General features: G+C 39.0%; 1 protein-coding gene across 2 annotated transcripts in view; it reads right to left on the bottom strand.

The window, feature by feature from the left end:
- MACO1 (macoilin 1) overlaps nucleotides 1-16,809 on the bottom strand; it is a 59,396-nt gene extending 42,587 nt beyond the window's left edge. For both annotated transcript variants that reach the window (XM_069477474.1, XM_069477475.1), the window contains exons 1-3: nucleotides 16,519-16,809; nucleotides 1,809-1,950; nucleotides 241-367 (exon numbers count right to left, since the gene is read on the bottom strand). In XM_069477474.1, the coding sequence (XP_069333575.1) occupies nucleotides 241-367; nucleotides 1,809-1,950; nucleotides 16,519-16,598 (349 nt within the window). In that variant the 5' untranslated portion in view covers nucleotides 16,599-16,809. The remainder of the gene's footprint in view (nucleotides 1-240; nucleotides 368-1,808; nucleotides 1,951-16,518) is intronic.
- Between the last annotated feature and the right edge of the window lie 572 nt (nucleotides 16,810-17,381).

The following is a 17,381-nucleotide window of genomic DNA, read 5'->3' as shown; positions in this document are numbered from 1 at the left end:
CTAAAAGTACATAGAAAAAATTAGCCAGGCATGGTGGCACATGCCTGTAGTCCCAGCTACTCGGGAGGCTGAGGCAAGAGGATTGCTTAAGCCCAGGAGTTTGAGGTTTTTGTGAGCTAGGCTGATGCCACGGCACTCTAGCCCAGGCAAAAGAGCAAGACTCTGTCTTAAAAAAAAAAAAAAAAAAAAAAAAATTTGAATCTAAGATTTCTATCCATTTAAGAAATCATTCAGACTTACCTGTGTGCCATACGTACTGAACCCATACATATGTGCTAGCAGCAAAGAAAAGCCATTGTATGGGGATGAACAGCAGACATATTATATTTGACGTGAATGCTACACAAACAAAAAATACGGAGAAGGCCTAAAGGGAAAAACAAAACAAAATAAAAAACACATCTTAGAACTTGTTGTTTTCAAACACAGGTTGTTAAAAGCATGTTGGACAAAATCACGCTAAGTGATCACTTGACAACTACAGAGCAAGTTAACAACAGGAAATTTTAAACATTTAAAAATCAACCAAATAAAAAGTAGTGGTTAATTTAACATTAAAAAGTAATACTATTGATGGTCCCCAAATCATGAAGAACTGAACCAGAGGTTGGACCTCAGTGAATTAAGTTGGATTCCACAGGTGGGTCACCTAAAAGAACTAGAATTTTAACAAAGAAAAGCCTCCCCTCTCCTCACAAACCATTCCTAAAGAGTCTCATTCTTAAAGGATAGTACTGTTGGAGCACAGATGAACCATAATATTAGTAAGAAATACATTGATGCTAATAATTTTAATAGTGCAGCCTTCCTCTGGACACCACTACCTCTTACTATTAGGATGTGAGTTTGAAACCATCTTTTTGAAGCATATTTGCTCTGACCAAAGCACCAAGCCTGGGTGGAAGAATTATAGTTTTAAGACACGGCCATGAAACACAATATAAATAACACATAAACCAAGGGAACAAGCCCAGGCCTATGGCCTTGCTCTATCCTAGTAGTTCTCAAAATGTGGTCTGGGGATTCCTGGGGGTGTCTCTGAGTTACTTTCAGCAGGTCTTTTTTTTTTTTTAATAATAATACTAAGATGTTATCTGCCTTTTTCACACTCATTCACTCATGAGTATGGTGGAATTTTCTGTAAGTTACATGACATGTGATATTGCAGCAGACTGAATTCAGAAGCAGATAGGAGAATCTAGCTGTCTTCTGTTGAGCCAGACATTAAAGAGATTTGTAGAAATGAAGCTACTCTTCTCTATCTTTTTTGTTTTGGAAAATATAGCTATTTTTCATTTAAAAATGTAATTTGTATTGGCATAAATGGGCTTATTACTGTTATGTATAAGTGTATTAATAAGAATGTATTTAAAATTTTTCTCAGTTTTAATTTCTAATATAGTAAATATAAATAGATTTCATATTAGCAAAAGCTCTTTGGAGTCCTCAATAGTTTTTAAGAATATAAAGGGCCCCTGAGACCAAAAAGGGAAACACTTCAGAGCAGGACTGGGCAATCTTGACTTCCTCCCTTACTCTGTCTCTTACTGAGGTCCTCCTCTCACCCCTCTTCTTTTCCCTGGAATAAGAGAAGAGGAGAAAATACAATAATTTGATCAATGGGTTTAGACAAAATAGCCTTAGAGTTCAGTTTCAGTCCATAGATCCTATTAGTTCATCCCAATATAGTCACCTAAATATTGCTAATAATTCTACTTTTAAATAGTTCATTATCCCAGCTATTGAAGATTTTCTTAGAAGGGCAATTAAATCCCTCACACATGGAAAGCACATATTAGTAAACATACCAGTCCCTGGTATCTGAAGGAATCATAGACGCTTCTGATGAAAAGCCAGAATGGCCACAGGTATTCAAATCTGAACTCCAGGACAAAATCTGCTAGGAGGACAAGTGCCCATACTACCAGGAATTTCAGGTATAAAAATGTACTGCAAAACATAAAAATAAAGAATTAATTCAAGATCATTTATGAAGAACTAGAAATAGAAAATACACTGTTTCTGTTTTAAAAAGACAAAAAACAAAAAAAACAACCCTTCATATACCATGAAAACAACAGAGATGAAGCATCAAAAAAAGATGCTGCTGTCACCCATCTGAATTTTAAAAGCTCTGGTATTCATTCTGAGATCCACAACTATCATGATAAGATGATGGCCAAAAGTGCTTAATTCCATTTAAGATTGAAAAAAACATTTAAATCTCACCACTATTTTAAAAATGTGCTAAGTGTCTGACTTCAAAATATTGCAACACTCTCAAAATTACAGCTTTCAAGCTGTTCTTCATTAGAAGAAAATGTCACAGTTGAAAGGCTTCAAATTTGCTGTTTTCCCACCCCTCTACATCTGTTTGAAGAGTCGTTGAAATTCTTGATGCACAACCCTACATGCTTGAAGAATTCTGTCCTTTTTCCCCTTTCTTGTCTTGCCTCTCTATATAGTATTCATCTGCATTAACCAAACAAAAACCAAATGACTTCCCTAAATAGATAGAAACTAACTTAGGGAGCAGATGCTAATCATTACCAAAGGCAGTGCAGGCACAAAAATGTACATTAGAGAAAAAACATTTATGCATCCAAGCCTTGCTCTAGCTGAGATGTAAATGTATGTTCCCAACTCCCTCTGGACTTACATTAAACAGCCAGTGAGGACACATATGTAACCACTGCAGTAGCTCAAAACAAGGTAAGGATATGGATAAAAAGTTATTTTTCATATAACCTAAAAGTCCATTTTCCAGTTCACTAGTTGAATAATGGATAATAGAAGCCTTTAGAGTCTACCTATTAATAAGCCTCTATTTCTATGTCTCTAATGCTGCCAATTCTGCAGCAGGTCAAATTTTGGTATTAACAAAGGTTTTCTAAGATATACAGATTGGCAATAACCTAAAATTCACTTTGACTTCAGCTACAGCCTTGCATGTTGTTTTGCAATACAAACATTCCAATATTGATGTGATCAAATTAGCCATTTGAATAAACACCAACAACAAAATTAAGATTTTGAATAAATATTATAATTTTGAAATATATTTCAGTAAGATACAAAAAGACACACTTGGAGGAAAATAAACAAAAGCAGGATCCAGCACTGAGGATTCTTTCTGTGCCCTTTTATTTTTTTGAGACAGAGTCTCACTCTGTTGCCCGGGCTAGAGTGCCGTAGTGTCAGCCTAGCTCACAGCAACCTCAAACTCCTGGGCTCAAGCAATCCTCCTGCCTCAGCCTCCCGAGTAGCTGGGACTACAGGCATGTGCCACCATGCCCAGTTAATTTTTTATATATATATATATATATATATATATATATATATTTAGCTGTCCATATAATTTCTTTCTATTTTTAGTAGAGGAAGGGTCTCGCTCTTGCTCAGGCTGGTCTCGAACTCCTGAGCTCAAACAATCCACCCGCCTTGGCCTCCCAGAGTGCTAGGATTACAGGCATGAGCCACTGCGCCCAGCCTCTGTGCCCTTTTAAACTGCATAAGTAAGAGATGTCAAGAACAGACACATTTGACCCTCAATGATACAGTATTCATAATGACACATAATTTGCGATCTAGGGGTCAATTTCTAAAGTTAATTCTTACAACTTCTTTGAGTTTGATAATAAGATTCTATTAAGAGGTTTGCTATAAAATCAAGGTACTCAAAGCAAACCACAAAAGAATGTCTTGAATCCTAAGTCCCACCTTTTAGTTTCATTTTATTAGAGTCGTGTTGGGCCAGATAAAAACAGGGCCCTCAGTCTCATTCTTACTCGTTAAATCCGAAACTGACCCAGTGGAGAGCAATGCACATTTTATTGGAAAGAATAACCGAGTCATGCAGGTACTCAGGAGCACAAATCCAGTTGGAAATTAGATTTTCCAAGGTGCTTGACTTTAAGACTAAAAGGTTTTTTCCTTGTGTCCAGAACTGTTTCTAGGTTTTAAAAAAGGAATAGCAGCTTCTTGGCCACAGTTTTAAGTAATTTAAAAAATGGCACAGCCAGTGTGGTGATGCACATCTGTAGTCCCAGCTGTTTGGGAGGCTGAGACAGAAAGACCGCTTGAGCACCCGGGAGTTCAAGTCCAGCCTGGGCAACATAAGAGAACTCCACTCTTTTCTTTTCTTTTTTTTTTTTTTGAGACAGAGTCTCGCTTTGTTGCCCGGGCTAGAGTGAGGGCCGTGGCGTCAGCCTAGCTCACAGCAACCTCAAACTCCTGGGCTCAAGTGATCCTTCTGCCTCAGCCTCCCAAGTATCTGGGACTACAGGCATGTGCCACCATGCCCGGCTAATTTTTTATATATATTTTTAGTTGTCCAGATAATTTCTTTCTATTTTTTTGGTAGAGATGGGGTCTCGCTCTTGCTCAGGCTGGTCTCGAACTCCTGACCTCGAGTGATCCTCCCACCTCGGCCTCCTAGAGGGCTAGGATTACAGGCGTGAGCCACCGCCCCTGGCCGAGACCTCCACTCTTAAAAAACAAACAAAAAAGGGGATGGCAATGTATTTATTATCCTGATTAATCCTTTTCCCCATGGGGCTGTCTCTGGAATGTAGCCAAATGAGACATGATGGGTACTTCATCAGGTCTCGTCATTACCATTCCCCAGGTGAATGAACAGTAGTACCAACTGCTCTATGCCCAAAATGCCCCCTGGGAGTAGGATCCCAGAGTGGCTGGCAACATTTCGCTATTTAGATAGCATTATCCAAAGAACAGCAGCCTGTTGAATATGTAGTTTTAAATAACTCAATTATTTGTACAAAAATGTATAGTACAAAAATGATCATCTTTGCTAGTGACTATTCTTTTTCAATTCTGTAACTCTAAGGGAAGGTTCCTTTTTATACATTTCATTTCTTTTCAAGCAACTGCTTTCATACCTTTGATGTTCCTTGACACCAAATTCTTACTGAGTCACAGTTTAGAAGTACAGATTTCTAAGGAAACTTGATCTTTTCACAAACATATGCCATACTCTCAACTTTCCTCAGGCTCCCCTCTCAGGCTGGTCTGCCTCATCAAGAGACAACCTAATTAACAAAGCTGATTTTCTCTAGGACTAATCTTGAATTCTATGGAGTCATTTTAGTCTCACAGAGTTTTAGAATGTTTAAGACAGCTGCCTGATTCAGTACTTAGCCCTCTATATCAGTAAATCATGATTTACATGTCCTTCTCTAGGTACATGTACAAAAGTTATAAGACAAGTAATCTAAAATGACTGCTCATAAGTATAGAAACCTAATGAATTCCTCTCTTTCCATATTCTGAAGATCATAATATTTTGCCAAATCCAAAGAGATGATATTTCAAAGGGGAAGAAAATTAGACAGGGATTTAAGCCACAATAGCATTCTAAAATATTACTTTTAAACTATAAAGAAAATACGATTAAATATAAAATACTTTTATACACACAGTTCATTATATGACTTATGGTTAATTTGATGTTACTTTGATTCTTTGATCCAAATAAATTTGTTAATAACTATAAAATACTGTATCTTGAGCAAAATTTTAAAGTATAATTGCAACAAAAAGATATTTTCCAAAATAATATACTGAAACAAGGGGAGACAATACCATCTTTCGAGGGTCTGGTAAGCTTTCATTCTGGGTGCCAGTGAAATAAAGAAAAGGCGTATGCAATTACTAGGCTTAGTGGTGGTAATTGTTTCAAAGTGGATATTAACTACAAGATTTTGTCCTCCTATTCTAGTCCTACTCTTGACATCTACAACCATTTTTTACCTGAATTCATTTACCAATACTCTCCATCTATGGATTAATCACCTATGATTAATTAGAAGGAGTACTGAACATTCTTCTTTTCCCAAGTAAAGTGCACCTTCTCTCCGGTTATCTTTAGCTGCTTGTCACCTAGATCATTTTCTGTAGCCCACATAATTACCACAGGGTGGCCATAAATACTTAGTAACTGACCTTTTCCCTAGGCAGACTAATGGCCATTTAGTTCACTTCATCCTCACCACAGAAATGAGTCTGTGGAATATTTCACTGCCTGTGCTAGTAGCCATCTATCTCAATTCTAGCTTTTTTGTCCTCTTGGTAATGGTAACTGTGAATCCCCTTTGGCATTCAGTATGTGACATGATACTTCCTACACCAAACTGCTTTGTCTTCTCTGTTATTCATTACCTCTCACTACTGGGCATCACTTCTAAAATATTTGTCCAGCCCTTTATCTGGCTTGTACTCCTGCTGAAGTCTCACACTGGCCATTTGTAATTATAGACTTGCTAATCAAAGCATTGGTCTATGGACTGGTAGCATCAGCATCATATATGAGCTTTTTAGAAAAGTAGAATTTCAGGGCCCAGACCTATTTAATCTAAGCCTACATCTTAACCAGATCCCGAGGCCATTTGTGTGTGCCTTCAAATTTGAGAAGCACTGTTCTACAGTATAAACTTACTCATTGTTACAGAACTTCAACTGAATTCCAGGATGTCTCAGAAAGAAGATAAAACTCTAATCAAATAATCAGTACTTATCTCCAAATTGTTGACTATCCTCCCCTCAACTAGGAACATTCAAACTGTTCAGGGTTAGTTCTTCCATTTTTCTACATTTCTTTCTGAGTCACAGACAAGATCGCTATCTAAGTATAATCAAAACTAAATGAAGCTCTCCCATTGCTACTCATCCTTCAGCACACAGTGTGAGCATTGCTTCCTCAAAAGTCTCCCCGACCCAAAGTAAAGACTAGGACCCCATTACATGTTTGCATAGCATCCTGTACTATGAGAACATTTAATCATAATTATAATTTAAAAGCATTTTGTGTGATTAGCTGTTTAGATGTAAAGTTCACAAGAACAAAGTCCATTGTGTTCCTCACTTTATCTCCTCAGTGCCCAGCACAGCATCTGCCACACTGCATCATGAATTAATTTTTAAATTAATCTTTAATTAATTAAATTAATTAAAAAAATTTTTTCCCCAGCAAATATTTGTTGAACGAATGATCTATAATGCAGAAGAGTGTTCAGGACTAACAGTAGGGCTTTTACCAAAGTACACACTTAGAATGAAGACAGAGGGAGACATAATGCACAGATGACTGGGAAAGGTGCCTGAACAAAGCAACATTGAAAAAGGTAACAAATACAGCTTCTGCCTGAAGGTTTACCATGTGCCTGCTCCCAATTTGTTCTGAATGTTCTTCAGTAGGAAAAAACTCATCTAATTAGCCTTGCTCTGGGTGCCAGACTATCACTCCATTTGGCCTACCTGCCACTGGCTTTGACTATAGTAGTGGTTCTCAAAGTGTCTTCTATTAAGTGAGACATTAAAGAGATATGCAAAAAGGTAAAACCTCACCAGTCTTCTCAGGGGTTCATTATTGTTATTTCTAAATGAACTAATAAATGTTTTAGATTTTTCTCAGTTTTAATTTCTAATACAGTAAATATTGATAAACATAACCCCCAAAGCTCTTTGAGGTTCTCAATCATTTTTAAGAGTGTAAAGAGGACCTGAGACAAAACAATTTGAGAAATGCTGGAATGCAGAAAATTCTGCGTGAGCCTCAAGATAAAATAGATGAGAACCACTGCTATGTTCTGCAAGCACATCCTTGTGTAAAATCCAAAAAAGGAGAGCAGAATGAGAAGACTCGAGCTGTTCCACATTTCTCTTTTCTATTCTAGGTCTCCTGCAGGCGGCAAAGGGAACCTTTCTGGAGTTACTCACACACAAGCACACACACACACAAACTCACACACATATACATACACAACCACTGCAATGACAAATCTAACACTCTGAAACGTGCCCAATTTAAAATAAAAACATTTCCCTAGAATGGGAATCATGAAAAAAGATTTTAAGAATTTTGTGGTATAGCATTTTTATAAAGCATTTATATAGAGATATCAAGGACAGGTATCATAACCTAATGCATGTGGAGAGTTTAGAGTTTTACAATTTCTGCTTCAAAAATACTTTAAACAGTGTGGAGTCTATGAGGTTTGGGACAAGGGGTGAAGAGGCATTATAGGAGAAAGAAAACTCACAAGCCTTAAAAAATTGTTAACATTACATAAACATTAGAAATTCATTTAATAAGTGAATCAAATATTATGCTTTATATAATTGATAGTAATAATCTACTTAATCACACTTTACATTTCTATCACACTTGTAACTTTTCCAAATGCTTTCACGTTAATTATCTCATTTTGTCCACACAACTGTGAAGCATGCAGGGCAGTTATTGCCATTTAAAGGAAAGAAACATGAGGAACAGGGAACTAATAAGCTGCAGGGCACTGTTGAAAAAGCACAGAAAGAAGTCAGGAGACTGAAGAGACTAGTGTGAATTCTACATGGAAACCTGTTGCTGCTAAAATGAATAAGAGGTATATCTCTATGTAAAGAAGGTGACATATAAAACAGAATTCTATTTTTTTTTTTTTTTTTGAGACAGAGTCTCACTTTGTTGCCCAGGCTAGAGTGAGTGCCGTGGCGTCTGCCTAGCTCACAGCAACCTCAAACTCCTGAGCTCAAGGGATCCTCCTGTCTCAGCCTCCCGAGTAGTTGGGACTACAGGCATGCACCACCATGCCCGGCTAATTTTTTCTATATATATATTTTTAGCTGTCCATATAATTTCTTTCTATTTTTAGTAGAGACGGGGTGTCGCTCTTGCTCAGGCTGGTCTCGAACTCCTGAGCTCAAACGATCCGCCCACCTGGGCCTCCCAGAGTGCTAGGATTACAGGCGTGAGCCACCGCGCCCGGCCCAGAATTCTATTTTTGTTAAGAAATACACACATTTCTTTATACAGAAAAAAAGAAGTAACTACATTTATAAAATATATAACATCAATCATCCTGGGGAAAGACTACTAAGGGCTTTTACGTTATCCTTATACATTGTCATGTTGTTTTAATTTTTTGAAACAAACGTGCTACTTTTTTAACTTTTCATTTTGAAATATCAGACTTACAGAAAAGTTGCAAAAAATAATACAAAGAATTCCTTTATACCTTTCACCCAAATTCACAAATGATAAAACATTTTATCAAGTTTCTGTTATCATTCTCTCCCTATATATACATAAATTTTTTCCTGAACCATTTGAAAATAAACTGTTGACATAACACCCCTTCATCCCTAAATTTCCCCCCAAAAGGACATTCTCTTATATAACCACAGAATTATCAAAATCAGGAAATGAACAATATAGTATATTATCTGATCTATAGACTTTATCCAAATTTCAGTAATTACCTCACTAATGTTCTTTATAGTTATAAATAGATAGATCAATCCTGGTCCAGGATCACATTTTGCATTAAATTTTCATGTCTATATTGATTTTTATATTTAATAGAGGAGAGATGACCATTTTGAGAAGGAAAAAGGTTAATGGACTTGGGCATGACACTGCTGATATCTACTGCTCCACCTGGAAAATGAAGATAATGACACTTGCCCTACATGTAGTAGAGAGTTTGAGAGGATCATATAATTTATTACACATAAGCACCATTCAGAAAGGATGAAGTGACATAATACAACAAACAAAAAGAGGACAGACTTTGGAGTTGGACAGATAGGGGTCTCTATCAAGTAACTAAGCCTCCGGCAACCTTGGTTTCCTCACCTGAGAAATTGAAGCAAATACCTTTATTGGCACTAAATAAGATAATAAAGATAAAAATATAGTAACAATAACAGTAACAGCAAACAACTTTTTGAGCAATTATTCTGTATCAGGCACTGTGCATTTTATGTGACATCTCAATTACCGCTGTAACAATCTGATAAAGTAGATAATATTATTTTCATTTTATAGATGAGAAAACTGAGGATTAAAATAGGTAAATAACTTGCTCAAGATAATACAACTAGTGTCAGAGACATCATTTGAATCCAAGTCCATATGACTTCAAAGCCCATATGCTTATCTACCACACTCGACTGACTTTCTCATGGTAGGTGCTCACTAAATATTACTTTCCCTCTTTGTAGCCATTCCTACGTACATATTCAAGTTATATATTTCTTTAATTCTCCAAGAAAACCAAGTTTTTAAAAAAATGAGCAGATGTAGTTTATGAGAGAATAAACCCTCAATATCTTAATCTACCAATCTGTAAACTTGATTTTTAAATACACTATGAAGCTCTACAGAAAAAAATTTTAAAGTCAAATGTTCTTTACAAAAATAACTATGGCACAAAAGATAGGACAACTCAAGTCTGCAGCCCAACAATATTCACACTGCTAGAACGGTCATTGTAATAGAGAAATGTGTAATCTAAAAATAAAAAGACAGAACTCATTTTTAATAAAGTCAGAAGCACGATAAATTATAAGGAATAGCTCATTAAGCCTAGAAAAAGAGAAAAAAATTCTTATTACATCTGAGAAAGAAGATTCAAGCCTCGGTTAGTATTTCTCTATTCTGAAACGAGAATTCTTATTTTGGCCATAAACATAGCATTCATTCTCTCTAGTGTTCAAGTGTCCTTGCTACAAGATAGGCAAAGTACTGACTTTAGTACTGAGCTGTTTGTTTGGTTTTTAAAAGTGTTTTGAAGATGAAAAAAGTAATAATATAATTTAAAAACAGAGCAAGATTATTTCTAGCCACTTCTCTGTGCTGGGCAGGAAATGGATCCTAAACAGCTCACATGCATCAATGATATGGACAGATATACCTAAAATGGACTAGTTGCACCATTTTAATCACTAAATGCAAAACCACTAAAAAGAAAAGGCAACAAGAGATAAGGCAAGGGATAAATTACTTCTGATGACACAATCCCACAACTCAAAGTGGGCACATCGTCCTTCAGGGCAGCAGAGAAAAAACATAAAGAAAACAAGGCTAGTGCTAGGAAAGGGATTCAAAGGCTGGGGATGATAAGCACCTTGGAAGGCTGACGAGTTGAGCCAATTTGATAGCAATTGAATGTCAAATTAAAGACATAAAGCCTCAAAGAACATTCATTAAAAGTTGATTCAGTTTTTTAAAAGTTTCCATTGCCAGCATGCATGTGCCAGGATGCAAAGTGAGAGACCTTGAGGAAAAAGCCACTCCTTAAGTATTTGAAGAAATCCACAATGGAAAAAAGTCTAATAAGGATATGTGTTTCTACTGTTGGTATGTACCATTTTACTTATGCAGCTTGCTGGGCAGCCAACTTATTTTTCTTCTGGACTCAATTCTTGAAAAAGATCCAAGTAAAATAATTACGCCCAAGTCTAGTAAGCCTAGAGAATAAAGTAATCAGTGTATTTGAAGAGCATACTCAATTTTATGGAGAAAAGTAACCCAATTACAGTATTTCACTTAAATATGTTTGTGAAATGTCTATCTGCCCTCCAGACTCCACAAGACGGTAGCAGTAAAGAGATATGGCCAAAAGACGAGACTCTGGAAATATAAGTGTTTACAGAACATGGATTGGGTCCATGATATATATACACAGGTATAACTAGTAGGAAAGTGAAAATAATAATTTATTAAGCCTACCATTAAAATCAACCTCTAGTGAGATTCAAGAGAGGCCGTGAGGAATCAATGTGAAGAAAAAGGAGAATATCACTGATAAACCAGGAAGCTTTTAAACAAATAATCTGAAATGAATCACACTCCCTCCTTTTCTCCTCCTCAACCCAGTAGCAGTAATTTAAAGGGATTTTCAAAACACCTAATGAAACTAAACTGCCAAGACTGTTCAGACAAGAAGAATCATAATGAAACTTGGAGGAAAGTACTTTTTCAAAGGGAGTACTCTACACTACTGGCAAAAATTAAGTGCAAACATTCCAGTGTGGCAGATTTCTAAAGTGTATTTTGTGGAAACCACAAATAGAAGGGTAAACACTTCACTGCACAGGTTAGTGAAAACATTTCAATTTCTCCATTACACTCACCCTCTTCCCCAATACTCCTCTAAAACAATATAGAATCTATCACTTTTATGTCAGGTCCAGCATTGTTAAAGCCTATCAAGATTACCAACATGCTTTTAGGCTATGAGGTTCCAACACTGGTATCTGGGGTTTCAGTTGCAGAACACATGCACAATCAAGGCAGCCAAGGGTCATGCCAGCCTCCAGTGACTTGAATAAGCATAGCCCAAAGGAGTTTAAAACTAAGCTTAAAAAGCATCATTAAGGAGGCAGAAAAAAGCAGTCAAGTGAAATCTCTGGAGATGAGATTTAGACAAGGGTCTGAAAAAGGAACCTGAGAAGGCCAGAAGAATGCAAAATTTGATCATTTAAAAAAGTCACTTTCAAGGAGCACCAAAGACTAGAGAACTCTTCTCTGAAATAAAGATGGGAAAAGGTAACATATATACCAGTCCTGAGACCTTAGTCTTAGTTTTAAGGCATTAAACTTCAAAAACACGACAGTCAGGCACAGTACTGTACTGTGTAAGCTTCAGGCAACACTACAAGCAGAATCCAGCACAGGAAGGCAGGAAGTAGTCATAAATTCACAATGAAGGGGTGCTTCCTTCAACCACCAGTAACAAAGATATAAAATCATTTCCTGAAGCTTAAAACATATGCCTTACTTAAAATTCGTATTATACTTACTCGTGTAAGTAATAATTTTAACTGTAGAGACTTGGAATGTATGTGTACTTGAAACATAAATATTTCTGCCTCCATCTTCTACTTACCATAACTTATCTCATCTTCCTTTTATAAAGCCAATAATTCTCAGGGCAAAGGGAGTGGGGAGTCTGGCAGGGTGAGAGGTAAGGGTGAACCACACATAATCCCCTTAAGACTTTTAAAAATGACACAGCACCCCAACTCCACCTCACTTGGAAAATCACTGCCTGCAATGAGATATTATTGTAGGGAGTATGTGGTGTGTGTATGTGAAGGCAGACACAGGGAGAAAATCAATGCCAGAAAACCTGAGGACCTCGGGAATGTAAGAGTTAAGTAAAGCTTTCATTGTACTTTCTCATTAATAACTTATTTTCATAATTTTCAAAGTATTTTCATATCTATCTCATTTGAGTTAGAAAATACTCCCTCACTTGTTGGCAACTGTCTACATCATAAAATGTCACAGGGCAAAATACAGCTGTTAATTTGTCAGGTGAACCACTAAAACAGTAAGCTAAAATTTAATACAACAGAAATATTTTTATTTGAACAGAACTCAAAGTTCTTTGGAACCTCTAAACCACTGTACAAATTTAAGAGGGCCTACTAGACTATAAACACCTTGAAGACAAGGTACCATGTGTTTTCCTATATCTTCCATAATTCCCTGAACAATGTAGGTTCTTAATAAACGGAATGGACTAGATTACTTAATTTACTCACTCAATATTTATTGAACACTGAATGCCTACTCTGTGTCAGACTCTGTGTTGGTTCAGATTTTTAAGAAATTACATTGAATTTTAGCCTTAATAATATAAAAGATCAGATTGGGCTGGGGGCAAGGAGGAAGATCACCCATTCCTGTTTCCTTTCTCTTAGTCTTGACTATTAACTTGACTGGGTTAACATATTTCTGTAGCATATTTTAATTTTCAAATGATGTATAAATGCAGATAACATTAATATAATGTCTAAAATTAATTTTCTTTTTATCTTGCCCCGAAACAATTCCGACACAGTCATGATACTGAGAATAAATATCATTTGACAATCACCTCAGTAACAGTTGTTGGACTAGAGCCCATGATTAAAAGTGTCTCAGCAACAGGATTTTTTAAAGCAAGACGAGGCAGCTACTGATCCCCTGCTTTGACTACTCAACTTTCATTTACAGTTGTACCAAATTTTATAGTCTTTCCTGCCTTCTTAAAGAATAAACCACACATGTTAAACTGTGATGGCAACAACATGGTAAATAATATTTGTATACCACACCAGGATTTATAAAGAGTTGCACAAACTGTATGTAACTCCTTTAGTCCTCAAAGGGAAAACTGGGGCGCAAAGTTGTGGAACCCCTGCCTATCCAAAGCAGCAGAGCTGGGATTTTGAGTCTGAACCTGGATCTCCTGATTCCTGCAGTCCTTCACCATAGCTGCCTCCTTCCTATGCCAAGGCTCAGAAAGTTGTACAGACTGAGAACATGAAAATAATAAGTCCATTAAAGGTTTGGCTATGAAACAGTAGACAGTGGTTATCAAAACTGTCAACACGGCCTCAGGAAAAAAACAAAGCTCTCTGTTTAATGAGACCAAAATTGGCCAGATGTTGAGAAACAAAATGGGCAATAGATGGTGTAAAAGACAATTTAGTATAGATTTCAATTTGATAATCATAACAAATTTGATATTCAGGAATCCTCATACATTCTCATTCGTAACTAGCCCACTCATTCTGTTTGCTTTAGAAATAACTGGAAATTTTCTAAATCTCTTTAAAAACAGAATTGGAAAAAATATTAATATATGATCTTATTCTTCAGTCCAATACTCCATAATATAAACTAAGAAACAGATCAGTGGATTGAAACATTCATTTGATATATGATGCTTCAACCAGGAAAGACAGGTAGAAATATGTTTAGGTCTTTCATTAACGTTTGACTTAAAGGATGCCAAACAGAGGAGAGCAAGCAGATTTAAGAGGTAAAGTATTGTTTTTTTTCAAATTTTACAGATGAAACTCTGAATAGGGCATATACTATTAACTTTTAGGGTAAGAAAATTTAAATTCCTAAGGCCATCAGTAAAATAATAGATCTTCATGAAACAAAAAAATTCACTTCTTCACACTGATTCACACTGATTGAGTGGCCACCAGGACGTAGGTAGTAAACTGGGCATATTTGTTCAAATACGAAGAGAAGTTGAAATACAGCAGGAAACATGTAAATAACATGAGACTCTCAATCTTCTTGCTATAAATGGAGGTACCTCATCTTATGTTAACTGTAAATAGCAGTTATTCAAATGCCACAGTTGTCCTAACTCTACCAACTGTGTTTGATACGCTTTTTCTACTCTTGTGTCACCAATAATGTCAAGTTGTTCAAATCTTTGTCAATAGCCAGGGAAAAAAGCTTTCTTTTTATTCAAGAATTTATACTGTGTGTAACTTAAACTAAAGAGATCTTTCCTCCACCCAAGAATATTGTAGGAAAAATTGTTTGCTTTTACAGTTTTAGTTAAAATGGTCAAGTTTATTAATTCAGCATGAATTTTGGTCTGTTTTATCAATGCTGTATCCTTACAAGCTAGAAGAGTGCCTGGCACATAGTATATTTATTGAATGAATGAATGATTCCTATGATCTAAGGCTCATCATATAAGGATATATCCAAGAACTTTTTACATTAACTAACTTCTTAATGCTTTGGAACTTCAAGAAAACCCCCAATGTTTCCATTGGTCAGCTGCTCGTGGAAAGCAATCATTCCACATGTGTAAACAAGAGCATGTGCAAGGTGTACAGTAATGTTAGGACAACTTGGGTGTCATCAGCTACCTCATGTATTTCTCTAAATCCCACGGCTAGAAGAGCAAATTGTAAAACACCATGACAACTCAAACCTGTGCTGAGAATTCTCCTTTGCAGACTAATTACTTCTCCACTGAAATCTTCCTTTATCAAGGCAAGTACCATTTAGAATTAACATTCTGAGAAGAACCAGAAAATAACAGTGGTACACAAATTCGACTTGGGAAAGCTATGCTAGTCACCAAATTGCACCGTGAACCTGTTGTCCTTCTCTCCTGGAGGACTAAATTCAATTTCTATTTAAAGAGACACTGCTTTTCTTTTGAATGAAAAAAAAAAAAGTTTAGAGAAAATCCCTTTTAAAAGGTTCAAACAAACCTGTTTGGAATTGTCAAAATAATGTTTCCTGAGAAATTGATCATCAGCCCCTTCGGAGTCTGGAGCTGGGCCACAGGGCATGATTTGTGGGTATCAGCGTCAGCCCTCGGTGCCAACTTTAAGATCCCATATGGGAAGTGGAAGACGAAAGGGACAGCATGGCCCCAGGCCAGTCGGCCGGCAGCTCAGGGGGACCGAGGGGCCACTGTCTGCTCCCAACTTTGCCAGCCCCCACCCCCCTTGCATATGGTCCACGAGCCTCCCAGCTCAGGCCGGCAAATTCCCAGGCCGGAGCGGCGCTCGGGGACCAGCGGCGGTCAGTCGGGGGTCCCGAGAGCGGCCCTCCAGGCCCAGCGGGACGGGCTGGGGAGCCGGAGAACGCCGAGTGGGTAGGGGGCTCGCCGCCCCTCCCCCCGGCAGGCCCCGGCGCTCCCAACGGCGGCGCGGCGGCTCCCTCAGTCCGCGCCCGCCGCGCCCTCCCCGCTCGGCCCGGCCGGCCGTCGCCACGCCCCGCGCCCCCTGGGCGGACCCCCGGCGGGCCGGCCAGCGGCTCCCCCGGCAGCGCTCCTCAGGAGAGCCCACGGCGCGGGCGCGCGGCCTAGTCGGGGTTACATAACGGGGCCGAGCCCCTCCGAAGCCGGCCGGGGACCGCGGGGCCCGCGCCCGGCGGAGGGGGGCGCCGCCGCTCACCTGCCATAGATGCCCTCGGTGATCCGGTTCCGCTTTAGGGGGCGGCGGAGCTTACTGCAGTCGGCGTTCCGCCGCTTCATCCTCCCGCTGGGGGGCCGAGTGCCCGCGCCGCCGCCGCCGCCGCCGTCTCTCACCTCAGCTGCCGCCGCCGCCGCCGGCCCGCCCCGCGTCAGGCCTGGACTCTACCCCTGGGGCCGATCACACATACAGGGAGCCAGCACCCGGGGGGAGGGGGTGGCACGGCAGGGGGGGGGTCAGAGCCTCCTCCGCCTTCGGAAACAAAGAAATGACAATTCCGGGGCCCGCCCGCCCAGCACCAGAGCCGCCTGCCCCGCCTCCTCGGCTCCGACGGACGGCCCGTGGGACCAATCGAAGGCGCCGCTACGCCGAAGCCGGCCAATCCCAGGGCCCGCTGAGGCAAAACGGACTCTAGAACCCGCCTCTTTGAAGGACAGAAGAATGCGCCAATCATTATGGTGTCTGGGTCCGTGGCTGGGCCTATCAGAAAAGATTTAAATAGAGGCTTATAAATAGGCCCTATAAATATAACATCCTATATTATGCCTAGTTGCGAAGGTATGCTTCACTATTGCTGGGTTGCGTTTCATTGTATTATAATCCATGCTGGAGCATACCGTGCTGTATGGCATTGTAGGCACCGGTCTAGCAATGTATGATATCGGAGGCCCGGCTTTGCGGCATGTGGGGTTTCTGCGCTGACATGTGCTCCAGTCAGCCGCGTCATTATGTAAGGGAGCGTCCAGGATCAGCGCCGGGGTCCTGTCCGCGGACGCTGGAGCGCTCGGCCCGGCCAGCCGCGTCAGCGCGCGACGGGGGTACGAATGACAAAGCAAACCCCTCAC

Source organism: Eulemur rufifrons, chromosome 8 (genome assembly GCF_041146395.1).
Source record: "Eulemur rufifrons isolate Redbay chromosome 8, OSU_ERuf_1, whole genome shotgun sequence".
Lineage (NCBI taxonomy): Eukaryota > Metazoa > Chordata > Mammalia > Primates > Lemuridae > Eulemur > Eulemur rufifrons.
Note: the sequence above shows the minus strand (reverse complement) of the source record. Positions and strands in the feature narration are given on the sequence as shown.